Source organism: Rosa rugosa, chromosome 5 (assembly GCF_958449725.1).
Source record: "Rosa rugosa chromosome 5, drRosRugo1.1, whole genome shotgun sequence".
NCBI lineage: Eukaryota > Viridiplantae > Streptophyta > Magnoliopsida > Rosales > Rosaceae > Rosa > Rosa rugosa.
Window position 1 is genome coordinate 49370076 of NC_084824.1, and position 27498 is coordinate 49397573.

Sequence of the window (27498 nt, forward strand, 5' to 3'; positions counted from 1 at the left end):
ATTGTTACATAAAGCGCAACCACCCTCAATATAAACATGCTTATTACGAAGCTGAGAAATAGTGAGTAGAATAGAAGAACAAAATCTCCAAGTATGCACTTTAACCTTACCCGGAACTTTAGCTGCCCATAACCTTTTCCAAAGCAAGGTAGCAGAATCATTACTAGAAGCAGAAGCAGGAGAATGCAACTAGTTAAAGGCTTGAGCATAAGCAGTTTTAGTGGTAAAAAGCCCTTTAGCATCAAAATGCCAAATAAGCCTATCTGGGACTAACCTTGAACTCAAGGAAATAGCTAGTATCAAATCCGCATCAGCAGGTTCAAAAATATTATCAATAAGTGCAGCATCCCAACGAGAATCAGAAATTAAGTCACTAACCCGAGTCACAAGAGTATTCGGTCGAAATAGTGGACGAAAAAAAGAAGGCCGAGGTATCCAAGGGTCGGACCAAATCCGGATAGAATTACCATCACCCACCTGCCATCTGACACCTCTCATCAACACATCTTTAGCTGCCATTATGCCCCGCCAACAAGCAGACATAGAACCTGAAACCCTAGCTGACCAAAAATCACCGGAAGGAAAATATCGAGCTTTATAGAGCCTAGCTAGCAGAGAATTTGGGAAGCGTAACAAACGCTAGCCCTGTTTCGCTAGTAAAGCCAGATTATGAGTCTTGGATCAGATAGTTTAAAGTATGATTAAATTATCGACCAAAAATATCTATTAAAATTTTGAAAAAAAAAAAAAGAGATATAGGAAATATTATGAATATTTCAAAGATATTTTGAAAAATAAATTTGTTTTTGAAAGATTCAATTTATTGAATTTATATATAAATAAATATAAATGTGAATTTTATCTACTTTCAAAAAGCGATTTTAGGTGATTAAAAATACGTTCGTTGGTTTACGAAAGTACAATAATCAGATTAAGACATATGACTTATATAGTATGAATTGTAGTGATGAACATGATAGTCATAGACTTTTTTTAGAGCTACTGACTATTTCCCTATAAGAACATAGTAAGAATGAATCCAATTAGATGACTGGTCATGCACTTCTCCATATTAATTATATCCATAAGCGTTATAGTCAAATTAATTTTCTAAAATGTTATATAATTGAGGGGTCAGTCCCATATAATAGAGAAAGATGAAGAACTTTTTAAAACATGGCTCCATCAGGTTTGTTTTCTTTTACTGAAATTGTTCCATCATGATTTCTCCTCACTTAGATTCGTCTTGAGGGAATTTCTCTTCACCCGGATTCCTCTCGAGGGGATTACTCCTCACCTAGATTTTTTTTAGGGGGATTTCTTTTCACCCAGATTCTCCTTGAGAAATTACTCCTCACTCAGATTACTCCTCACTCAGATTCGTCTTGAGGAGATTTCTTCTCACAGAGATTCACCTTTAGAGAATTACTTCTCACCTATATTTGCCTTAAGAGAATTTCTTCTCACCTAGATCCGCCTTGAAAAGATTTCACCTCACTCAAATCTGCCTTGAGAGGTTTCACCTCGAGGCATTTTTCTTGACTAGAAACCGTCCTTATAATTTTACACCCCTACATAATCTCCATATTTCATAATGTATGTTTCTCTTATCAAATTTTACATATATTTCTTCTTTTTATCTAAATATATTCCGAATATCTGATATATCGCGGATATTTAACGATATTGAAGAAATTTCAGAAAAACAGTGGAAGATAATCAGTCACTTCTTTTTGAGATATATTAGGGGTTATATAAGAAATTTCACAGATATTTCAATCTTTCTTTAAACTTCCATTCCTTTCGATTCTTCCATTAAGAAGTGAATCTCATGCACTATCCCCAAGGCCTGCTCACCTAAGGGATAGTTTTTAAGGGACTGTGAGGGACAAGTGAATCTGACGGCTGAAAATAAATGCAAAGTTTTAAGTTATTATAATTTCTGCTTTTATATTTAATACATGTGGTTAAGATGTATTTGTCCCTCACAGTCCCTTAGGTGAGCAAATCTGCACTATCCCCAAAAAGATAACAAAACAACTAAATGAATATATTCAATGAAATTAAATTTAAAATAAAAAATCCCATAACAGACTGAGACATAACAGACTGAGATCATAGATGACTTTAGTTATCATTCAATAAGAAAAACAAGATGAAAACTTCTTGCTAACTCTTTTTTCTTTTTTTTTCAAAGAGGATCAAAAGATTTCACTCCTGCCCCCATGGTGACTCGAACTCATGACTTCGTACATAGGTAGTGAGTGCTCTAACCACTGAGTTAACTCTAAATTCATCTGAAGACTTTATTGAAATCCAAGTTCAACCTTATTAAACAAAATTGGCAAACAAAGATACGCGTCTTAATGAAGATCTTTGGTGACTTTGGGTGGTGGGTATTTGATAGCATTCTTTACAATCTTTTTGGAGGCAGCATCAGCAAGATCAATGCCACATATGTCAGCCAACCTTATTAGGTAAAGAAGCACATCTGATAGCTCTTCTCCCAGATGCTCTTTATCTGAGTCCTCCCAATTTGGTAACCCCTTGTCCACCTCTCCTCTCCATTGGAATATTTCTGATAGCTCACCAACCTCTCCCACCTACACAAATTAAGAATCTGTAAGAGGCATCTCTACAACCTTGAATTGCATTTGCATTTTCATCCATTCAATATATGAATGGCTTAGCTTTGTGTGACAGTACGTGATGCTAGCATTTTGCCAAGGGCTGGTCCAAGTTTCTTGAAGGAAATTATCAAAGCTTTTTCAAATTTTGAGAGAAAAAATTAAGATAGATTAAATCCTCAACTCACCCCAATCGCGGGTTGTCTATAGTACTCTAGAGTTTTGAAACTATGGTTCATAGCCGTCTTTAGGTAATTGCAAACAATTTGCAATTTGACAGTTTGTGACTCTAAAGTTTCAATATTCGAGAGTACCTTAGAATTTTTGAAGACGGGTACACCTGAGTAAACATAAAACTCGTTACCTATCCCATCCTTATAGTTTTCCCCCACAACCATCACTACGTAGGCTAGTATCGAGGACTTGACGACAGAGGCTAAGCCACATACAACCCAAAACAAAAACATTACAACTCTAGAGAGAGCTTCTAACAAGGACTATTAAAATGATGACTTCATGAGGACTTTCTAATCAACGGTTATAAGACTCACTTTATTACATTACGACAAATCAACTGTTACATGTTAATGCATGCATGAGTAGATCACATCTGAAAATTTTATTCTAAATTGCTAATGATTAAGGTACTGAACTAAATCAAATCAATAGACGAACCAAATCTGTCAAACTTGAACCTTTCATGTTCATAAATGATAAATTACGACTATGAATGCCTTAACGATTTTCAAATTGGTTGAAAATTTGTAGAAATGATTTACTCATGAATATCTAAACTAACAGTTGATTTGCGGAAATGTGATCGAAAAGTGGGTCTCAGAATCGTAGATCAAGAAGTCCTCACGATTGAAGTTCTTATTTTAATGGTTCTCATTAGAAGCTCTCCCTATAACCCTATACCCAATAAATTTGAGATAAAACAGCTTTCATGTGTGGGAGAAAGTGACTGTTCTACAAGGAGATCCAGACTCATAAAAATAATAACAATAAAGAAGAAAGAAAGAAAAATAACAATAGTGAAAGACGATTATTACCATAGCAAGGAGTAGATTTCTGGGACTATGGTACTTCTCCCAATCTCTGGCCTTGGCAAATTCATCTAGCTTCTTAGAGAGGTCCTTCAGGCTAATGTTGTTCACAATCTCTTCTCCTAATTCTCCCATTCTTTCAGTCTCTGGGGTTTGAATGGAGAGAAGTGCAGCTAGGGTCCTCTCTTATAGGTCAAAAAAGAGATGGTATTAGATTTTCCCCCCTATCTTTAAGGAATCTTTAAGGAATGAGTATCTTAAATGCAAATATAATTGAAAAGGAAAAGCTGAAAATTCTACAACCGCCCCCTCAATGCTTTATATGGTTCATACAAAAGATTCTTGACTGTCCCCAACTCCCCATTGTGCAAAATTGGCGCAACTTCCATGCATGACATGTAGTTGAGAATACTCCACCATTATAACCATGTATATGATATATTTTCCATGTTGAATGTATGTGTTAGTCATTCGTTTTGTGTTCCAACCACTAGAGAGGAATTAGGTAGCTCTGAAATAGTTCATCTCCTTGATTCAGAATGTATCAATACTATGCATCGGTTGCTTATTGAAATTTGTAGAAATATGAAATGTGTGGAAACAGAAGGCTCCAAATTTATGAGTACGAGATTTTTATTAAACGTATACTTGGCACAAATGTTAATATGGTCTATGGTTAGAGTTACGGATCTCTCTCAATTTCAAAAGTCCAACTAATTTTTTTTTTAGATAGATCTTGAACGAACATTTCTATTGTTAGAATGAGGAGTTTTGGAAATTCTAAACTTTCGAGACAAAAAAAAAAAAAAAGTTTCAAAATTATCATGACTACATCCTTCATACTGAAAATAGTTGAATTAAGAACACATGTGCATATGTGGCTCAACTTAATGATTTTGATTTTTAAAACAAGTAATTAATATTAGATCATAAAGAGAAACTGAAAAGAGAGAGAGAATGTTTCTTTAACGGATTTCATCTTGTAATTACAGATACAAGGCACCTATATATATACTTGACGTACAATAATCAAAAGTGAAAGCTTAGCTCGATTCTGTAACAGATTTGAGAGGTTATTCTCTAGAGTGCTAGTCACATTTTTCTTGCTTGTGCTGGCGTTGATATGGTGTGGCATCAGTGTGATGTTGCTGCAGGTGTTGATCAGCTGTGTGAATTTCTTGCTTCTGATCAATAGACCAATGATGCTTTTTTTTTTTTTTTTTTCTAAGCATTGTATTCTCTTCTTTATTTTCAATGCTTTTTTTTTTCCCTGTTAGTTCAGGTCTTTTGATCTCCTTCTAATTGATCCAAAGTGTCAAAAATATTGTGGCTCTTTCTCACAAATTAATCAGAGAAACGAATGTGTATGTGTATTGTTATTGTAATTTTTTTCTTGAAACGTTAAGATTTTGTTGGAGAGCTGTAAAGAAGTAATTAAGAGATCAGATGTCATTCGACTACTCGAGTACATTCACCACTCACCAGAAAAGCATAATGCAAATGATGACCATATCAATTACTCATAAATAATTGTTAAACTAATTTTGGGCACAACCCTACAGAATATCATCCGATTAAGTATGAACAAAATTCCAAATAAAGTAGAAAAAATTAACATACAAGAATATACGATATGAAATAAAAAAACCAAGTCAACTTGAAACTAATCAACTAGTTAGGCTTGGGATATGAAAGATGCACAAAGATAAGCTTAATAAGCATTCAAAGATACGATAAGATAAAAAATGAGCAAAGGTGATGGTCGAGTTCTCTACATAAAAAATCTATGAACTACTTTTAAGAATCCTATTGGATGTTCTCGCTAGCTTGATTAATGTCGGTTTGGTTTTTGACTTTGCACTTCGGGTGATGTTACATGCATAAATTCTCCAGGCCCTCCTAGAAAAAGGAAGCACGATATGGTTTGAGTTTTAAACATTAGGTGCGTGAAGACAAGTATATTAGTATTTAATTGAAAACGTATAATCTTGTACAGGATCGATGGTGATTCATGTGTGTGTGTGTGTATAGTCATACATATTCTTCGAATCATACATACAAAATTGTAGAAAGTGGTCGCCATGTTGTTGAAGAGATCAAAATATATTTCAACCTGAAAACTGTGTACGGGCTTTCCAGACAATGAGGATGAAGTCAGTGATGGTGAATTATAGGAGATCATAGAAGACATGATAAGTATGGCATTAGCTACGCGCAATCTCTATAGCTGTTTGAGGACCTACGGGTAAAGCTATGGTATGTTAACATTTCTCATACATCAACTATTTTTATCACTTTAAAGACTCATGTTACCACTTTGAGGACTAATATTACTATTTTGAGGACTCATATGGTAAATTAAGAAAATTTACCACTTTAAGGACTCATGTTACCACTTTGAGGATTAATATTACTATTTTGAGGACTAATGTGGTAACTAAGAAAATTTACCACTTTAAGGACTCATGTTACCATTTTGAGGACTAATATTACTATTTTGAGGACTCATTTTACCACTTTTAAGGCAATTGTATGCATGTCATACGTTAACACATTGTAAAATTTTCCGAGAACCTACATACAGCATAAAGTTATGCTACATTAACGATTCTCATACATGTCATATTTCATGTAATTTTTGTCATTTTAAAGACTCATGTGAGAACTAGAAAAAAGTCTTTATTAAAGTAAATAAGGTCATCTTTAAAGTAAAGTAGTTAATTAGAAAAAATTCCTCATTAAGGTAAATAAGATTCTCATTAGAGTAAGGGGTCATTGACCCAAAACACCAAAATGAGCAAAAATTATCCCACTTTACCCCATCAACAGATTTTTATTCCTACTAACCCAATTTAAAGTGAAATGGCAATTTTACCCTCAATCTAATTAATAAACTACAACCACACCACACTCTCATCTCTATCTCTCATCCCAAACTCTTTCTCCTCTCTCTCTCTCTCTTCTCTATTTCGTCTGTGCCATCGAGGCTCGGCGCTGACTCTCTCTGCCCTCCGCGCTGTCATAGAAGCTCTATGTCGTCTTTGTCTCTCTCCTCCGCACCATTGTCGAGGCTCCGTGCGGTGCCGTCTCTCTAGAGTACTGCGCGCGTTAGTAGTAATCCACAAATCAACAAGACAGATAGCAAAGTTGGATAGGCCTTTATCGTTTTGGTACTAAGATTCAGTTTGAGCGGGGCAGCGGGCGATGATTAGATCAGATCTTATTGCTGGTTTTATAGCCAATAAGTATTCAGTTTCTCTTATATTCAATCCAATGTTCTACAGCTTTATTATAATTAATTATAGAAGGTATCATGTTTGTTGACTTGTTCAGCGCTGATGCATAAAGTCCAGCTTTGCATTGTTATACAAAAAAAAAAAAAAAAAGTCCAGCTTTGGATTAACAACTTTCCTTTTGTTTTTTGTATCAACAAAAACCTTTCCTTTTATTTTAAAATCTAGAGCCTCTAATAAAAAAAAACAAAGAAACTGAAATGATTCTTTGCTAGTTGGGAAAAAAAAAAACACCATGTCCTTCCTCTTTCTTTTATTTTCTTTTTTGGTAAAATGGGGGCAGAAGACCCATAAGGAAAGGAAAAAGAAGAAAAAAAAAGTTTTATTTGGGGGGGGGGGGGGGGGGGAATAGACATTTTGAATTGATGTAATATTCTCGTTTTTTTTCTTTAATCAAAGTTTTATTTGTCTAAATTTAGGGAGATTAGTTCCCATTCCGGCAATTGAAAATTCTATTGGGGGGTAATAGACGGCTATTGGGGGGCAATAGAGGTTTATTGCCCCTCTATTGGAGGCAATAAACATTTCCGGCCTCTCGCGGCCGGTGACCGGATTCTGGCGAAAGTTGGCTGGAATCCGGCGGCCGATGACCGGAATCTGGCGAAAATTGCCGGAATCCGGCGACCGGATTCCGTCGGCTGATGACCGGGCTCCGGCGAAGTCTCCTATGGTTTCTCACTCTTCCATTCTCTCTCTCTCTCTCTCTCTAAGTAACAAAGGGGTGAGAGTAAAATGGTATTAAAAAAAATTAAAAAACAAAAAAAAAATCTTAATGGGGTAAGTGAGAAAAAAATCTCTAAAAATGGGGTAAATGGACAAAAACCCTAAAGTAAGTTCTCATTTGAGTAATTAAGTCCTAAAAGTGGTAATTCTCATACATATATTAGCAATACGAGAATCCTAAACCCTAGATCCTAGAAACTCCAATTCAAAAATAACGCTCAACCGTTGATATAGTTTTGATCACCTGAATGGGAACACCCTTTGCATGTCTTGGGTTTCCAACTTTCCATAGTAGTTGAGTCATGTTTTATTAGTCAATAAACTGTTCTTAGAATCTTAGATTTAAAACCAAGAGTGGAAAAGAGGCAAAAAAACTCATTCCAACTGCCTCATAATTTGCACCACCCTTGTATTTGTAAGGACTATTAAGCATGACTTATATAAAGAACCGTTAAACACAACTAATTAACTGAGTACGAAATCATTTGACCAAGTAAATGAGACTAGATAGTAGGTATCGTACACTTAAGATTGACTATTTCACTTGACTAAAAGAAAAGAAAAGAAAAAAAAAACTGGTTCGCTATACAATATTAAATAAGATCTTAAGTTCAAGTTGTTTCCCTCATAAGACTACTTTTGTTAAAAAAAAATAAAAAATAAAAGATGTAGAGGAGGTAGATGTTCTTCCACATATAAATTAATGACCCATGGTGTAGATAGACTCCCATCGGCGAGAGAAACACAACTGCTTTGGTCCATTGTTGAAATGTGGGAGGACGGTGGATATCCAGGTGAGTGGGATTTGGCTTGAACATTGTTCAGTAGTTTTTTGGTTAGGTTAAACTTTTTTAGCTACAATTATAGTTTTTCAATTCTTCGATAATATCTATTAGATGTCTACAATAACTTTCCGATTCTTTAGCAGTAATTTTTTTTTTTTTTGTTCTTTCAACATTAGCTTTACAGTTTTCCCACAATATCTTCTCAGTTCATCAACAGTATATATTCTAACAGCCCAAAAAATAATATAGGTGTAGAGCTGAGTCTTCACTAAACACAATTTATTCCATCAAATTTTTTCTCTAGTACCGATCAAGTGTAATACAATATTCGGGATCCAGATTGTTTGCCCGAATTGTAAGATAATAGAATTCGACCACCTTGGGCCTGGTGAGTAGTAAATCCAGAAAAGCCAGCCCAGCCCAATCAACAAACCCGACCCATCACACCCAGGCCCAACAAAAACCTACAAAATGACCCTCAAAACAAAAACCCTAATCCTCGACCATTTGCTGCTCTACCCTCCTCCGCCTCCTTCCTCTCACACTCACACACAGCACTTCACCTCAACAACCCAAAAATGGTGAGCGCCCTCTCTTCTCCTTCCTCCTCTATCCAAACGCCGTCGTTTACCTCTCTCTCTCTCTCTCTCTGCTTGTGGTTTTTCTCTGATCTGATTCGGTTTTGTTGTTTTTGTTTTTGCGTAGCCTTTCAAGAGGTACGTGGAGATCGGAAGGGTGGCTCTCGTCAACTACGGCGAGGACTACGGCAAGCTCGTCGTCATCGTCGACGTCATCGACCAGAACAGAGTACTTCCTCTCTCTCTCTCCCCCTTTTCCCTTTGTCCAAATTTCAATTTTTTCTTAGGCTAGATTTGGAGTTATTGTTTGATTACTGCTTCTAATAGTGGTAATCTGAGATCTATGCTTTTAAGTTTAATTAGCACCAGGTTTATTTTAGTGGATTTGTAAGATCTTTTTTCTCTGTATAATTTGGTTTTTAATTTTTTGAAATTTGGTTTATTTTAGGCTCATGTGAATGTTATATATATATATTTAGTGAAGGGCAAGTGCAATGTGTGTGACAGTGTGAGGGTTCATCTATCACACTCCCGGAATGTTTAAAATTATTTATTCCGTGGCGTTGCGAATCATATAGGCTTTATTTTAGGGTTGGAGTGTTTTTTCTGGTAAAAGGAATTGAAAATTTAATCTGTGTATGCCCATGTTGTATTCTGACTATGAGACCGAACCGGCCTGAATTTTATTATCTTAGGTCATTTTGTGTGCTAGTTATTTTCATATCTGGTAACTTTGCATGTCGTTTGGTATGGATCCTATGTTGACATTGCTGGTTCGTGTTAGGCTCTTGTTGATGCCCCTGATATGGTGAGATCTCAAATGAATTTCAAGAGGCTTTCTCTCACTGACATCAAAATTGACATCAAGAGGGTCCCCAAGAAGAAGGAATTGCTTGCTGCAATGGAGGCTGCTGGTAGGCTCAGTAACTTACGGATAATTTTGTTTATATGTACACACTTGGATTCTAAACCCTAAACCCTAAACTTGGATTCTTGTGTACGTGCTTTAGATGTTAAGAAGAAGTGGGAAAGTAGCTCTTGGGGTAGGAAGCTTATTGTTCAGAAGCGAAGGGCCAATCTTAATGACTTTGATCGCTTCAAGCTTATGTTGGCTAAGATCAAGGTTAGTTTGTTTGTGTTTTTTTAAGTATTGAGTATGATGCTTCCTCTTGATATCTTTTGGCTTTGTTCTATTGAATCATCACAAACTAATGGATCTTTTCTGATTTGCAGAGGGCTGGCCTGGTCAAGAGCGAACTTGCAAAACTGAAGAAGCAGAGTGCCTAGGCAATATTTGATGTTAGGTTTACAATTTTGTAATGAATTTTCTTCAAAACTGTACTTCGGTTTGTAATCCCCTTGTTCCTTCTATTAGTCTTTTTCAGAGTACTAAATTGTTTTTTTTTTCTTTTCACTTTTTTAATATTGGTGACAAGTTGGGAACCTCATGATTTTTGGATCATGACTGAAAGTTGTTTAAGATGAAACTGTTTGTGTTTTACTTTGCCTGCTTGTAATACCTTGAACTCTGATTTTGTGACCGATACCTCATTGCTTCAAAGGTCCTAAGTATCACCAGGTCTGAACGGACTTGGGCTCTGGAACCATGATCATATAGAGGTATTAAGGGTCTATGGCCTATGAAGGCACCCTTCCTAATTCTAACATGGATATGGTTGATTTTGTAACACTGTTGATGGGATAATTTTTTAACGTTCCACCGATCGATTTCGTTTAGCACGAACTCTATCCAAGCTGGAATTTCAAGCTATCATTTCGACTAGGAAGACTTGGTAATTATGTCAAAATTGTATGAATATAATTATGTGATGCAGTAGATTGGAGTTGGGCTTGGAATGGTCCATTTTGCCTTTAATTGTTTGAGTGGGGGTTTCGGGCCGATCTACAATGCGCTTACGGCGGTAACAGCGGCCCAGGCAGAGTCTTATACGTTGGTCGTCGGGAATAGCTTGCTGCCATTTTTTGCATACGACGCCAAAGCGAAGAACATCGCCGTATGAGAGACGTTCAGTCACTTCTCTTAACAGATCAACCGGAAGATCAGACCAACAATGGTAGTGTGATTCTCTCATGGTAGTAAATGCATATTTTTCAACTTCTTGCTTAATGAATATTTTATGATTAACCGACACGTTGATTCTCATAAATTTTAGGTCGGTTTCAATTTTGAAAAATGCAAAATCGATATATCGATTCGGTTAGAGATTAGTGCCAAAAAATCAAATTGAAAAAACCTATAGAACAAAGTCCACCCTACTTAAGGCTAATTTAGTCCAGTAAATATATACTCTAGTAATTAGGGCTGGACGCCGGTTCGGCTGTCCTAAAATTTTTGAGGCTCGAGCTCAGACAGAAATATTCAGGTCGGGTTCATTTTTTGTTTTTGAATTCTAGGGACATAATAAAGCCTAGCTTAAAATTTTTTGGCTGGTTTTCCGGGATTTTGAGCCCAAACAGGTCTAAAAATTAATTACTGGGAAAGCTTCGACCTCCTAGAAGCTTCCTCTTCCCATCTATGGAGAACCAAAGAAGCAACACTATCACCTCCAACATGTTCTTGACATCCCAAACTATGAAATATCAAACACATCCCCATTAATTTCTTTAAAAATTCACCATAGCCAATGCAACAGACCCAATTCAAGCTAGTACTATTCCAAAAACAATTTGTCGCCTCTCTTCCTCGGAAACCCTTAACACCAAACAATCACCTTGGCTTCTCATCGAAAGCCTTTTCTTCAAGCCCCAAAACGAAGCTATGCATGGTACCCATAAAAGCCTTCATATTAGGTTTCTTCTTGGGTAAAATCCTCAAATGGTACCCGAATTATCACCAAATGCACTTTTTAGTACCTATAAATTTTTAGAGAGTCTAGTGGTACCTACACTATTCCTCCGTTAGCCCCTATGGTACCTCCGTCCATTATTCCGTTAAAAATGCCTACGTGGCGGCCATGTGAGACTCATGTGAGTAAAATAACAAGGGTAAAATAGTATTTTCATTCATATATAGAATTATAGTATTATAATATATTGAAGGTCTATAATTAAAAAGTAATTTGACACATAAAAAATAAAAATAATACCCAATCCGTTATTCCCTATTCTCGGGTTACTTGGGGTAATTAATTTAAGTATTTTGTTTGTGTTTAGTTATTTTTTATAAAAATTAATATATATTCATTTGGTCAACTAATGAGATAATTTTTTCTCAAACAATTAATAGGATTAACCAATGGAAGTAGTAAGTAAATGGTAAATGTAGATATTCACTAATTAAATTCAATTCTAGCTTTTTTTTTTTTAAACCAAGTTTAATTTAGTTTTATAAAAAAATTGTAAAAAAAATAGGGTTTTTACAATTTTATCCCTACTTTAATGGAATAATTGACGGAAGTACTAAAATGGTTAACGGAGAGATACTACAGGTACTACTAGACTCTCTGAAAATTTGTAGGTACCAAAAAGTGCATTTCGTAATTGTTTGGGTACCATTTGAGGATTTTACCCTTTCTTCTTCTGTGAGAGAAGCTCCTGGAAATCACCTCTGAATCAACAGCCTTAAAAGAAATCATAGCATTATTAGAGATAGCTAATGATGTAGCTAATAGCATTACTAGTTTCCTCTGGCCACATTTTCAACATCAAGAATATTATTGCCTTTTTTAACCTCTCTTTGTTACCTATCGTGCTCGTTCATTAATATTATTGCCTTCTCTGAGCTCTATGCAATGTGCTAGAGTCGGAGATTTTGAAGGTTCTCTTATAAACAGAGAGAGATTTTTAAAATTTCAATAAAGCCTGATTAGATTTCTACTTTGCAGCTTGGATGCTCCTGCATCATAAAGGTATGAATCAGTTTAGATGGACTTAGTTATTAGGCAATTTTCTTAACACCAGATCAATGAATTTGAATTTTGTCATGAAATTTCATGATCAATTGGTCTACTGTTATAAGTTTTCCCTTTGTAAGTTGGTGGTTCTATATTCGACTCACAACTGTGTAATTCAGTTGTATAATAAAAGTAAGGGAAAAATTCACCAACGGTGTCTGGACACTTAGGGGACTTTCACAATGATACCTGAACTTATAAAGTTATCAATGTGATACCTGAACTCATTTTTTCATATCAACGTCGTACCTACGACCAATTTCCGTCACGGAGCCGTTAAATTTTGCACGTGCGATGCACGTGAGTCACTTAATGAAGACAAAAGGACCGATTTACCCTCGAAAATAATTCACCAACGGTGTTTGCACACTTAGGTGACATTCAGAATGATACCTGAACTTATAAAGTTATCAATGTGATACCTGGACTCACTTTTTCATATCAACGTCGTACCTACGACCAATTTTCGTAACGGAGTCGTTAAATTTTGCACATAAGATGCACGTGAGTCACTTAATGAAGACAAAAAGACCGATTTACCCTCAAAAGTTTTTTTTTTCCTTTTCTTTCTTTCTTTCTTTATTCTTTTTTTTTCCTTTTCTTTTCTTTCTTTCTTTTTTTATTCTTCTTCTTCTTCTTTTTCGGTTTCTTTATTCTCTCCTTCTCTCCTTGCCAACACCACCGCTTTCAGAGAACCCACCATCGAATATGCAGGAAGAAAAATGGAGGAGAGCCACAACAACCTCCACCACCGCGCAATGACGTTTTCCTCCGCTGCTTCTCGATTGGGTTTGGGGATAAGGACTGCTTCTTCCTCCACCGCCAGCAAAATCGTGGAGCCTCGAGGCCACATTGTAAGGGCCACTGGCCGGAAGGACCACCACAGCAAGGTCTGCACCGCCAAAGGCCCCAGGGACCATCGCGTCCGGCTCGCCGCCCACACCGCCATTCAATTCTACGACGTGCAAGACCGGCTCGGATACGACCAGCCTAGCAAGGCCGTCGATTGGCTCATCAAGAAAGCCAAGGCCGCAATCGACGAACTGCCGCCGTGGAACCCGAACTCAATTTCTGTTCAAACAACATGTATCTTCTCCGAAGGTGCCGATATCCGCCGCGCAGGACATGCAGAACGCGAGCCTCCATTTCTCAATGGTGGAGGCTCCGAGTTTTTTGTCTGCTAATCGGCGAGGCGCAATCGTGGGTAGCAGCGAAGTGGCGGAGCTGGTGAATCAGAACAGCTTGAACTTTCTGCAGGTGAGGATGGTGTGGAGGCCGAAGTTGTTAATCTTTGTCTGCCTACAATTGCCTCTGATCGAAGTTGGGCTAGAGGCCGAAGTTGTCGGCTAGACCGATGAAGTTGCAGGTGAGGATGGTGTTGCATGTTGGGAACGACGGAGAGGATGGCGGAGTGGGATTGGAGCTGTGATTTGAGAGTGGAGGGCTGGCGGGGTCTGAGTTTCTGATCAATGGTGTATAAAAGGGGGTCGGAGGAGAGAACGAGAGTGGTGGTGGCTAAGTCGTCGGTGGCGGCGGTGGGGATGAACTCGGAGTGAGCGGCGAAGCCTTAGTGCACAATTTCAATTTGCTGTAGGATTTGAAGTGGGGGGAACCAAAAACATCTGCGGTGCATGAAGGTGGATTGAGACGCAGCGGCGGTGTTTGATTGGCAGTGGGAATCGGACGAGCAAGATGATTTGAATCTTGATGATTCAAATCAGGGGAAGAAGAAACCAAAAAAGAAGAAGAAGAAAGAAAGAAAGAAAGAAGAATAAAGAAAGAAAGAAAGAAAGAAAAGAAAAAGAAAAAAAAAAACTATTGAGGGTAAATCGGTCTTTTTGTCTTCATTAAGTTACTCACGTGCAAAATTTAACGGCTCCGTGATGGAAATTGGTCGTATGTACGACGTTGATACGAAAAAATGAGTCCAGGTATCACATTGATAACTTTGTAAGTTCAGGTATCATTCTGAAAACCCCCTAAGTGTCCAGACACCGTTGATGAATTTTTCCCTAAAACAAACTGAGGGCAGAATGTCTTTTTTGCCCTCATTTTTGGGCTCACGTGAGTCACACGTGCTCACAATTGACGGAGATGTGACGGAAGTTCGCCAGAGGTACGACAATAATACAAAAAGTAAAGTCTAGGTATCACATTGATAACTTTCAGAGTTCAGGTATCATTCTGAAAGTCACTAAAGTGTTCAGACACCGTTGGTGAATTTTTCCCTAAAAATAAATATAAAAACCGAGTGGTTCTTGCATGATTTTCAGTTATTGAAAAAAAAAAAAAAACCTAATTAATTTATGTCTCTCACTCCATCATAGCATTGATATCATTATTCCTCAAGTAATGTTTACTTTTCTTATGATCTTTTTCTTCATTTTTGTTCAGTTCATGATTTCATCGTGAGGTCATAGGACCCATTTTTAACCTGAAGTGGAATCTTTGGTTCTGGTCATGAAAACATGGCAACAATATATGAAATCTTCTTTAATTATATACGTCGGCAGTCAAAAAAAGCAAGTCATCCAGTTCAGACTGTTATGTACAATTCCTCGTCTTGCAGCTGGATTTCTAAAGTAGGAAAAAAGCAAAGATCAAAAGTTGAATCATTTTGTCCAGTCCTTTTGCTCCTACAAATTTCTGAGAACAAACACAAGAACTGAAAAAACCATTGCGTTTGGAAGGGTAGCCGAAGAAAAAAGGGGGTAGAATTAATAAACTAAACTAGACTAGACCGACTGGGCTTATTCAAAAGAAGCCTTGGTCTTTGGAAGATCATTGGTGCTGACTCCCGTTGGTCAAGTTGCTTTGCTCTTTTGTCTCGGCGATTGAATAGAAATAGGTTATTATATGATTGAATATATATAAACAATAATAACCAATCCATGTGAAATTCATTTCACCACACCGATTGGGACGAAAACATCTGTCAGTAGTATTTAATTGCCAGTCATGGTTTCTTATGGCAACATGTTTGTATATATGCAAATGGTTTCTTCGATATAATGTTAGTCAATCAGTCAATAACAATTAAAAAACCCAGGTGCATGTGGTTAGATAATATCAAATATGTCTGATTTTGAAAGCATTGGCTGAACTATAGTAGAACTTTCTCAATTACCTGATCTAAGCTAAGTTCTCTGTGGCCTAGGTGCTGTAATACTTTCATTAGAAGAGCTATCCTTGTAAAACAGAGAATAATTGAAATTGTTCTTCTGGGAAACATATCTGGGTAGGGATGCAACTGGTTAGTGTTACTTTGTTTTTCTTATTCATCTTCAGTTTGCTTCTGTCGCAGTATGGCGCTGAAGTATATACCATAACTCCTTCACACCCATTATCCGAGGGAGAAACTCTTGTCTCTCCTGGCCTAATATTCGAATTGGGCTTCTTCAGTCCTAATAATTCTGCTAACAAGTATTTGGGGTTGTGGCACAAAAGTATATTTCCCCCTAAGTATGTATGGGTGGCAAACAGAGATAATCCTCTTGCAGCTACAGACACCTTGGCTAGTTTGAGAATTGGCAGCGGCGGGAGTCTGGAGCTCGTGGATGGGAAACAGATTTCTGTCTGGTCGGCAAATATATCTAATTGTTCATCTGCAGTTCTCTTAGATAATGGAAACTTCGTTGCCAAAGATGTTATGGGAGCTGATTTGTGGGAGAGTTTTAATAATCCTAGTGACTCACAACTGCCAACCATGTTGCTGGGATATGATAGAGGTTCTGGAAAAAAGAATTTCTTGACATCTTGGAAAAGTGAAAATGATCCATCACCGGGGATATTCTTGCTCGGACTGTCAGCAGAGTTTCTGGCACAAATGTATATTTGGATAAATGGATCTACTCCCCACTGGAGAAGTGGGCCATGGGACAAATCAAAGTTTATTGGTATGCCCATATCGAATACTCGGTATCTAACGCCATGGACTCTTGTTGATAATGCGACACAGGGAACAAGGTATTTATCTTACAGTTTTGACAAAATATTTGGTGACAAATTTCTTGCATATGCCGACATATCTTCCGAAGGTATAGTGAGATTTATTGCTTCAGCTTCAGCAAGTGGCGAGAACTGGTATCTTCGCTCGAAGTCATGGAACAACCCATGCGATAATTATGGCGCCTGTGGACCTTTTGGGGTTTGCAAAGCTTCTGAATCTCCAATCTGCAAGTGTGTGAAAGGGTTTATACCCAAGTCAAATGAGGAATGGAGCAAAGGAAACTGGACAGGAGGTTGTGTGAGACGAACAAATTTATCTTGTGAGACACACAGAAATGAATCAGTCTCATCAAAAGGAAAAGATGGGTTTTTGAAGTTGGAAAGATTGAAAGTACCCGATTTTCATGAATATCTGAATTTTTTGGCTCCAGAAAAGTCCGAGGACTGCAAGATACGGTGCCTGAGTAATTGTTCTTGCCTGGCTTATGCCAATGTTGATACCATAGGGTGTTTGGTGTGGTCCAAAGACCTTATTGATATGCAGCAGTCTCCATCTTTTGGAGAAGATCTTTATGTCCGCCTAGCACACTCAGAACTAGGTAAATGATAATAGCTCTTGCACAACTCGTATATATACCACTAATTTTCGTTTGTATTGTAAGTTGATTTTGTCTTTTCTTTTCAGTTGAAGGAAAGCCAATAAAGTTAATTGCCAGCCTTACAACTATTGGATTTATAAGTATCTTGGTTGCCATAGTCTTCAGTTTGCACCAGCGGTATGCCAACCAAAAGCGTAAGAGAATTAAATGAGGGGGTTAATTAATTTAGCACATTATAAGTAAATAATAATTTATTGTCTGTTACACAAATGTTGCTTCTTGTTTAGTTCCAACTCTGTGTTTAATAGTTTTATTTGCAAAATCAGGACGTGTCGAATTAACAGCACGGCACTTGGAATCAACTAGTATGATTAAGATTCATGGAGACGGTATTCGAGAATATATAGGAAAGTATGATCTCTCGGAGCTAAAGATATATGATTTTGATACCATACTAATCGCCACAAACAACTTCAACATCACAAACAAACTCGGTCAAGGAGGCTTTGGCCCAGTTTATAAGGTATTTTCTTTGTTAAGAAAACATTATATAGCACTTCAGAAGATTTAAGATATAGACATGTATGCAATGACTAATCTGTGGACATCGTGTAGGGGATGCTACCAGAAGGGAAGGAAATAGCAGTAAAAAGACTATCTAGTAGCTCAGGACAAGGTGTCGAAGAGTTTAAGAATGAGATGATGTCGATCTCCAATCTTCAGCACAAAAACCTTGTTAGGATGATGGGTTGCTGTGTTAAAGAGGATGAGAAGTTACTAATTTACGAGTTCATGCCTAACAAAAGTCTGGATACTTTTCTATTGGGTTAGTTTCACTAGTGTTTTATTTTAGCTGCGGTACATTACTCATCTTACCCTATATTCCTTTTAATATAAATAAGAGAAAATTAGAAAAAAAAAAACCCAAAAAATGAAGCTCCTATTAAGAAAAACCCATTTCTATATTTTCTTTTAATCTACACCCATTCACATAATTAAACCTTCCTTATAGGTTTTAAGTCTATAATTAAGTTTTTTCACGTTTTTTTAGTTTTACTATTTTACCCTTCTGATTGAATAAGGAAAATATTCCTCAAATATAGCTGTTTTTTTTAATTTAAATATGGCATCAGTTATAAACACAAATTAGAATTTAATACAATCAATTTATTTTCCCTTATTTAAAACGATTAATTGCCTTAATTATTGTATATCTCTTCCTTTCTGATTTGATCTATATATTTGCCATTTTTTAGTAGATATGTTTGTGTAGATATTCCTATTATTAGATATCTCAACGTCATTAATCGCCTTAATTATAGTATATAGCTGATGCCATATTTTAGCAGATGGTTTGTGTATATATTCCTTATTTAAAAAGATTAATTGCCTTAATTATTGTATATCTCTTCCTTTCAGATTTGATCTATATATTTGCTATTTTTTAGTAGATATGTTTGTGTAGATATTCCTATTAGATTATTTCTCAACGTGATTAAACATCCTTTTGTGGAGATATCCCTATTATTAGATAGCACCTAAATTCTAGGTGAGAGTATTCTTTAGCCATCAAGAACTTGTAGAATCTATTGAGAAACAATAAGAGGAAAAAGAAACATGCAATCAAGAACTTGTAGAGTAGATTCAATAGCATAAACCCTAAAAAATCACAAAACAAATACCTCTTCGTCAGGAAGACACACAGCTATTGAATAGGTAGCAAACACAATGCTCATCAACCGTGCCAATCGGATTAAAGGGATATGCAGTTGAACAAAGGCAACCCACCAACCTCTGATTGTGCGATCCATTTATATCACAATCACAACATGCATGAAATCAAAAACATAATCGCATGATTGCGGAGATATTGATACCGGCTTTGAATGTAGACATTAGGCTTTTGAATGTGGAGATTACATAAATAAGCTTAATGGTTTATTCTAAAAGGGGTGTGTGAATTTGGGTGTAGAATCAAATTCCCCTATAAATAAGCTTCAAAAGTTCAAGCATAGAGTTATGATGAATTCATGTGAACTAAAGTTACCAAGATACAATTTATCATAGAGTTTGACTAAGGAAGACATTCAGCCATGCAAGTTTAATGCTCACCACTGTCCAATATTTTGTGTGTATGTTTATTTCAGATCTGTATTATGTACTCACTACTTTTCATACAATTCTCTATCTGTTAACACTTAAAGGTGGAAATCTAGCTATATATAAGGCTAGAAGTCTAGTGATCGTCAATGTTTCTTTGTTACATGCATGGGAAATATGAATAACATTACTACTCTAATTGGGTCCATTGAATATTTGATTAGATCTGACGAAGAGAGCAGTGCTTGATTGGGCTACACGCTTTAATATTATTCAGGGTGTTGCTAGAGGGCTCCTTTATCTCCATCATGATTCCTATGTGAAGGTAATACATAGAGATTTAAAAGTCAGTAACATTCTCTTGGATGAGAAAATGAATCCAAAAATCTCAGATTTTGGATTGGCACGCATAGTTGAAGAAACACAGAGTCTAGAAAATACTCAGAAGGTTGTTGGAACACGGTGAGAATCAATTTTTTAAGCGAGAGACCAAAAGATTCAATTTTGTCATATATGTACTAATGTGTTTGCTATGCAGTGGCTATATGTCTCCAGAGTATGCCATGGGTGGGATATTTTCTGAAAAATCTGATGTCTACAGCTTCGGGGTCCTGTTATTGGAGGTTATTAGTGGCAAGAAGAACACTAGCTTCTGTTTATATGACCAACAACTAGGCTTCCTTGCCTATGTAAGTTTATACTATAAATCTTAATGTAGTTGTTGTCTACAACTTTGAGGTCTTGACAAGTCTTAACAATAATCAATGGGATTATTTTCAGGCATGGAAGTTGTGGAATGAAGGCAGGGCATTGGATTTAGTAGATGAAGTATTGGGTGATTCATATTCCTCATCAGAAGTAATGAAATGCGTGCATGTTGGGCTTCTTTGTGTACAGGACAATGGTGCAGATAGACCAACCATGACGGATGTAGCTTCAATTCTAAGTAGCGAGAAAGATGGTCCACATCCGAAGAGACCTGTATTCACCATCCAAAACTCAGTTTATCGTCCTGGACCATACAATGAAAATGCAAATTCCTCCAAAAATGAAGCTAGCATGACAATAATTGAAGGACGTTAAACGATAGCAAATTGGTACATCACAATGCAATGCCTTTTGGTCATTCTCAAGTACCATATTGAAGGTTTTCGATCTATTTGGTAGTATATGAAGGGTTTTTTTTTTTTTCGTTAAGAAGGTGCTTCTTATTGATGACTTTACAAATTTTATACACGAAAAATTAAGTATGCACCAATACCATTTTTCTGTAGTCTTATACTTTTTGTTTGTTTGTTTGTTTGTTTTTTGTTTTTTTACACCCCACCCCAACCCTCCTCACTTTCGATGGAACTCGAATACATGACCTCCCAAATGGGAATTCATTGTCTTACACATTTGGTTGAAAGAATTCCTCTAAATTAATTGATTCATCTAAATCTCTACTATTAGAAATAGAAGTGTTTGGTATAGTATCAAAGACTTCACCAAAATTCAAACTCTCGAAAATGCCCATGCCAGAGACAAAATAGACTGAAGGAAATGATATCTACAAGGGTTAATATGGTAAACTAAAAAAAAGAAAAGAAAAATAAAAATTATAAAAAGATGTGAAAACGTGGGGAGAGCAAAAACTATAGTGGAGTAGGGAGCTGGCTTCACACCTTCACCCACGTTCAATTTTAATTGCCCATTGCAGTTTCGTACAAAAAACGTGTGGGAAATTGAAGTTGGTTTGTGCAAATTAAATTGAACTTTGTGGTTTCTTTCTCCAATTGATCTCAATTTCTAAACAAATCCTTACCCATTTTAGCTCAGTCTTTCTCTTTTTACATATTATGCTCGTACCTAAACTTACCTATTACCAATTAACTTACCTATTTACTGGTTATTCATATGGTAAATAATTAAGAATCCCACTTTTTACCTTTATTACAATCAATTAGGGGACCAAAAGTTGACTTCCTGTTTGGCTCTATTTTTTAGAAAACTTCCTTCACGAAAGATGTAGAGAACATTAAACCAAGTTCGTGGACACACGACATGTAAAAATCGGAGTTAGCATGAAAGAATTATGATCAGAAAGTAAAAGTTACTATTTTAGAAAACCTACTATAAATAGCAGTTTCATCCTTCCATTTTCAGCAACTTTCCATTTCAGTCAAAAACCCTAATCCAAAATTCTCTCACAGTGACTCGGATTTCCAGCTCGACCTGACTGGTTTTTCTCCATGTTGCCTCCCCAGACTGTCGGACCAATCGCGTTCGGCGCGCCTCTCCACGGTGACCAAGTCTCTGGCCACCACTTCATCTGATTTTCCCTTGAGAGAGAGAATTGAAACGAGAAAACCTCCGGCAGCCGCCTGACATGACCCGGTCAGAGCTTTCTTCTCCGGCCACCTCAGCCGATGCCGCCACCCAAGATTTGAAGCTCTCCTTATCGCGGTTCGAACCCACCAAGCCTTGTCCATCAATTCAACGCAACGAGGAATAATCGAAGATCTAAAGATTTCGGGAATCCAAAACTTTATGGGTAATTTCTGACTTTTGCACATAATTCCATTAGAAATTCAATGCCTTGAGAGAGAGTTGGACCATTACAAAAGGTTATACCTTGTTTCACATTCTCCCACCAGAGCGTCCAGAAACACATGGAAACGAACTTCTCTCGGTTAACCTTAGGAATGAACTGTCTAATGCTATATGAGGTAATTTCAAGATCCTTGATTGAAGCCAAAATGTTATCAATGTCATTTGAGTCTCTATGAGGTGTTTCAGAATAACTATCAAGGATAAATGAAGTTAGGGAAGGCATGTTTAGGAAACATCGTGTTGTATCACATATCAATGTACACCGATGCAGTCTAGGTAAGCATGCATGGTTAAACCAAAAATTTCCCCTTTTGGATTGAAGCAAGGCCTGAGCTAGACAAAAAAAGATATTATACCGTTTTGATCTCTTTTGACACATAACCAATCACATCTAGCTAAAATTATACATACCAACAAAATTCACAGATAAATAGCTACTAAGTATTGAATATTGTAGTACCCCGGAAATTCGTTATTATTTTTCGAGGATTTTCCGGAATTAATTTTGTGGTTATTGGACGGTTTCGTGGCTCGTGGACAGAGCGGAAATGTTTCGGGCGAATAATTATTCATGAAGGGTCATTTTAGGGGGGTCACAAAGGTTGACTTTTTATTCGTTGGGTTTCTCCAAAAACTTCCTTCACGAAAGTTGTAGAGCACGTCGATACGAATTCATGGACATGCGGCACGCGAAAATCGGAGTTCGTATGAAGAAGTTATCGCATTCGGGAAAACTTTTCATTTTAGTATAAAGGACGAAAATTTCCGAAATTTGCATAAAAAAGCCAGATTTCCATTTTGGGAAACCCAGCTCTCTTTCTCTCTCCCCGAGCCCGAGTCGCCCTCTCCACTTCACCGGCTGATTTCTCCCTCGTCCGGCCGCCATAGGACGTGAAACGAAGTGGGCTTTCTTCGCCTCAACCTCCTCTACAAGTCTGTGGAAGTGGTTTTTCACGATTTGAGCCGAAGGAGGAGCAGCAAGGCCAGGAAACCACCGCGGCGGAGCTGAAATCGCCTTCGTCGGAACTTGAGATTCCGGCCACCTTTACCGGTGATTCTTGAGGGTTTTTGGAGCCCAGAGGACGTAGATGCTTCTCCCCAGGGTGCATATATGGCTTGCATCGATTCAAAGTGTGGAGGTTGAATTTTGGAATTGAAATTCTAGGGTTTCAATCGGCCCGATTTGTTCTAAAGTAAAATTCGATCGATTGGTTTGTAATTTGACTTTGGTGTAGATATGAAAGTTGTAATTGGAGTTGAGATGAAGAACTTTTGTGTTGGAAGTTTTGTCAAATTCAGACTTTGGGCCGGCGCCCGCGCCGTCACTGTAGTGGTGTTTTCCTGCGGTTTCCGGCCACCTCAGGGATAGTTTCTGTTTCTGATTTTGATCTACTCGTCGATACGAGCATTTTGATATACAATATGTAATTTTTGGAGATCGTATGAGCATGTTAGGGTTTTTGTGATTTCAATAGTTTCGGTTATCGATCCGTGAGGATCCGACTATCCGATTGACTTGTGGTTTTGTCACATCGATAGTAAAAACATTCCGGAGACTTTGAGTGGTCTCGGATGAGGGTTCGCCTCTATTGGCGTTACTTTCAGGGTTGTTGTTCGATTTGGGGATTCAAACTTTAATCACTTGGTGATTCGTATACTGATTTGAGACCATTGGTGATTAGGTGCTTCTCAAGGTGATTTGGGCGAGTTGTAGGTGTGAGTATTAGTTTGGTTCTGTATAGAAGACGCAACAGGATTCTGAGGTGAGTAATCTCACAATGTTCATTTATGAACGAGTTTACCTTATCGTTTTGGGAGTTATTTAGTTAACTGCAAACTATAGTTGATATTAGTAGCATTCCTGAGTGAATGTCTACGTATATATATATTTACGTGAAATATATGTGTGTTGGTGGTTTTGTTGTGATAAAACAATAATTGTGGGTGCGTTCATTTTATTGTTTTGTGGTGTGACTTTTCGTGAAACAATATTTTGTGAAAGGATTAATTTCTATTGTTTTGAAAAGTGTTGTGTATTGTGGAAAATTTTTAGTTCGCGGGTGGCTTATTTAAGTGTGGGTCTTGTGCCGGGAGTAATTAATGGGGATCAATTACGGGGAATCTTTTATTTTAGATTCGTGTAACATTTTGGGTCCAGTGCGACTCCTTTAAATGTTTTGGTATTTACACCGTGGATCCAAAGACTTACGAGTTGAGGATCGTGGATCACGAAATGTGATCGAGGGTGGGAAAATCGGGACTTCACGCCTTTGGCCGGGTTAGTGGATACGATCAGTTAGAGCTCTAGTCTGTCCGCCGTGATTTGCGTGAGTTGTTTCTTGATCGAAACGTGTGGGTTTATCTCGTGATTTGCGTGAGTTGTTTCTTGATTGAAACGTGTGGGTTTGTCCCATGATTTGCGTGAGTTGTTTTTTGATTGAAATGTGTGGGTTTATCTCGTGATTTTGTGTGAGTTGTTTTGAGTTACTCATACGAGCTTTCTTAAGCTTATCGGGTTTGTTGTGTGGCAACCCGGTGCACTATTCAATGGTGTAGGGGTTAATCCTGCAAGTCAGGGTAATCATGGCTGAAAACTAAGGTAGCGTGCTAGCAGCTTTACGGTAGGAAACCAATTTTGTGACTCTACCGTTATTAAGACTTCCGCTTGTAGTAAGCTCTGAGGAGCATTTACTTATTATTTTGTTGTGGCAATTTAATTCGTAACTCGTGTAATATATAACTCTGCGGAGCGAGTATATATTGACTTTGTGGGGTCAGGGCATCAGTATGTACTTGGTTTAAAAGGAAAAAGTTTTTCAGGTATTTTGTATTGATGGCTGAATCATCGCGCATGTATAATTATGAGATTATATATATCGATTTTTAAGTGTGTTTAAAAATCGGAGCGTGACAAATATAAAGGGATTTCTGCCTTCCATTATCAAGTGCTAAAAAATTACATAACCTATTTATATGTAGGTTCATTTTGAACTTTCAGTCTTTCACCAATTCCGATTCTTTTCACAAAACACACTCCAAAATGTTACCGTGACATGACATCATAAATGATGAAAATGAGGGAAGATACCTTGATTCATCTAGGTAGATTGAACCACCATTTGCTGAAATTGTTGTCTTCTTCCCTTTTGAAAATCTTTTCTTTTCTACCTTTGACCAATGTTTTCGATCTAATGAAAGTGGAAATTTTGTGGATGTCTTTCTGTAAGCAACATGTGAATTCTCTTGGGCCATAGGACATAGCTGAGATAACTCTGTCATGAGTCTGCATAAATAATAGGTTTGATAGACATCAGAAGGAAGCCACAAAATATGAAAGTAAAAAAGCATGACGAAGATTTTTTTCAAATATCCTAAATAGATCATCATGAAGACTGACAATCACAGGGAAGGAAGAAATTACAACATCAAACACCCCCTTCACAAAAGACGAACATGAGAGCGTTGTCCCAAAAGAAGGATCCCCACCATTCGTCAGGGAAATCAGCGAAAGAAGTTGTAATTTCTTCCTTACCTATTCACCCTAAATCAGCGACGAACACCCATGCACAAAATCCAACGAATCAAGAAACCATAATTTGTAGAATCAATAAATCCCAAAATTTCAATACTTGAAATCAGAAATTAAACACATTTTAGAAAAAACCCACACCAAAACCACAGTTCAGATAAAGCTAATTCTACAAAACCACATGCACCACAGATAACCACGAACCCAGAAAGCGATCAATATCCATATGAGAAAGGGCATATAGCAAGAAGAAGCAGTACCTTTGTTACTTTTCAGCAAAAAACCTAGCCGCAAGTAAAACCAAGCAAAGGAAAATCAATAAATTTTCCATATAAGAATTACAATCATATCAGTCAGTTTACATTCCAAACTGCAAATATCATCATTTGTCTAAACGCATATATACTCACCATTAGGGCTGTCAATTCCGACACGACCCGATAACACGACTCGAAACCCGCAAGAAATAAAGCGGGTTCAACCCGCACGATTAAAAAGCGGGTGGACCATGGGTCAACCCACCATGACCCATTTAATAAATGGGTCGGCCACGGGTCAACCCGCCAACACGAAGTGAACCCGTATTACCCAAATATGCTATACTTCTTGAAATTTTAGACGTCGAGAGTATTTGATCATAGGATTAGACAATTTGAATATTTTTCTTTATAATTATTGGATTTAATTATTTATATTCTTCGTCTTGTGGAGTTTTTAGCGAATTTAATCAATTTATGCATTTTTTTATAGTTAAATGGGTTGCATTGTTAACTCTTAAATGGGTCATTTTGTCTAACGTGACATGACCTATTTATTAAACGGGTTAAGCGGGTTGGAAACGGGTAACCCGTTTAATAAATAGGTTGGGTTTTGGTTTAAATTTTTGACACGATTATTAAATGACTTGGGTTTGGGTTTGTCTTTTGCGACACGACAAATACCTTGACCCGACACGACCCATTGACAACCCTACTCACCATAACGCCTGCAAATAATGGATTTAGCCTCCCCTGGAAGAGGTTCTCTTTGGTCTCTCAGCATCAGATATTGAATCAACGTAGTAACCGGGGGGAACAGACTGTGATCTCTATCATGAGAAGCAGCTAAATTAAGTTTTAATGACAATGCACCAAATAGTATTACATGTTTCAGTGATTGGTGGCCTCAGACCCTCAGTTACATAAAAGAATGATTAGTAGAGTGATGTTTTTCACTCCAGGGAAGTACTACCCCTTTAGAGGAATAATTTTCAATTGAAAGTTTGAAACTATACTAAATGAAGAAATAACCTATCGTGGATTTACAGGTTGGACAACTAACAGCTACAAACACTGGGAAACAATAATAGTCTAATAGAGCATTTCTTTCAGTGAAAAAGATTATTACTTGATGCAGAATCAACAAATTGGCTATCGATTAAATGCTTAGTGTATTCGAACACCAGAGTTTGAAACTTGGGAAATCGACTAGAGCACCATCTAGGATATCTGAAGACGTGAAAAAGCATTGCAAATTAAACCACAATACCACAAAAACCAACCATCCGATTCAATCGATTAGACGTAACTGAAAAAAAGGAGAAAAAAAAAACCGAATTGAGAACCGATTACCCAAATTCATCTTCTTCTTTCTCAGATTAAAACCTAATTACCCAGATACATCTTCTTCCTTTTCTTCTCGATTAGGTTTGCAATACATAGGTTCATGAAGTCCTCTTTCTCACTTTCTGTCCAACCCAAGCATCAAAGATAGAACAATAGAATA

At 37.1% G+C, this 27498-nt stretch overlaps 3 protein-coding genes and 1 long non-coding RNA gene across 4 annotated transcripts; 2 read left to right on the plus strand and 2 right to left on the minus strand.

Annotated features, from left to right (window-relative positions):
* Positions 1-2118: 2118 nt before the first annotated feature.
* On the minus strand, positions 2119-3839 carry LOC133712280 (uncharacterized). The gene is made up of 2 exons (XM_062138385.1): positions 3680-3839; positions 2119-2603 (listed from the first exon to the last, which is right to left on the minus strand). The coding sequence occupies exons 1-2, from the start codon at positions 3806-3808 to the stop codon at positions 2364-2366; spliced, it is 369 nt and encodes a 122-aa protein (XP_061994369.1). The 5' UTR covers positions 3809-3839; the 3' UTR covers positions 2119-2363.
* Positions 3840-8897: 5058 nt separating this feature from the next.
* Positions 8898-10553, plus strand: LOC133709940 (large ribosomal subunit protein eL14y). The gene is made up of 5 exons (XM_062135901.1): positions 8898-9055; positions 9180-9281; positions 9837-9966; positions 10063-10175; positions 10286-10553. Exons 1-5 carry the CDS (start codon positions 9053-9055, stop codon positions 10337-10339), a joined length of 402 nt encoding a protein of 133 aa, XP_061991885.1. The 5' UTR covers positions 8898-9052; the 3' UTR covers positions 10340-10553.
* A 5574-nt stretch (positions 10554-16127) lies between these two features.
* LOC133711810 (G-type lectin S-receptor-like serine/threonine-protein kinase SD1-29) lies at positions 16128-20713 on the plus strand. Its single transcript, XM_062137902.1, has 7 exons — positions 16128-17513; positions 17600-17707; positions 17840-18036; positions 18129-18339; positions 19838-20075; positions 20152-20302; positions 20394-20713. Exons 1-7 carry the CDS (start codon positions 16211-16213, stop codon positions 20694-20696), a joined length of 2511 nt encoding a protein of 836 aa, XP_061993886.1. The 5' UTR covers positions 16128-16210; the 3' UTR covers positions 20697-20713.
* A 4668-nt stretch (positions 20714-25381) lies between these two features.
* On the minus strand, positions 25382-27203 carry LOC133708850 (uncharacterized). Its single transcript, XR_009846107.1, has 3 exons — positions 26712-27203; positions 25995-26018; positions 25382-25488 (listed from the first exon to the last, which is right to left on the minus strand). It is a non-coding gene; the product is annotated as an uncharacterized LOC133708850 (long non-coding RNA).
* Between the last annotated feature and the right edge of the window lie 295 nt (positions 27204-27498).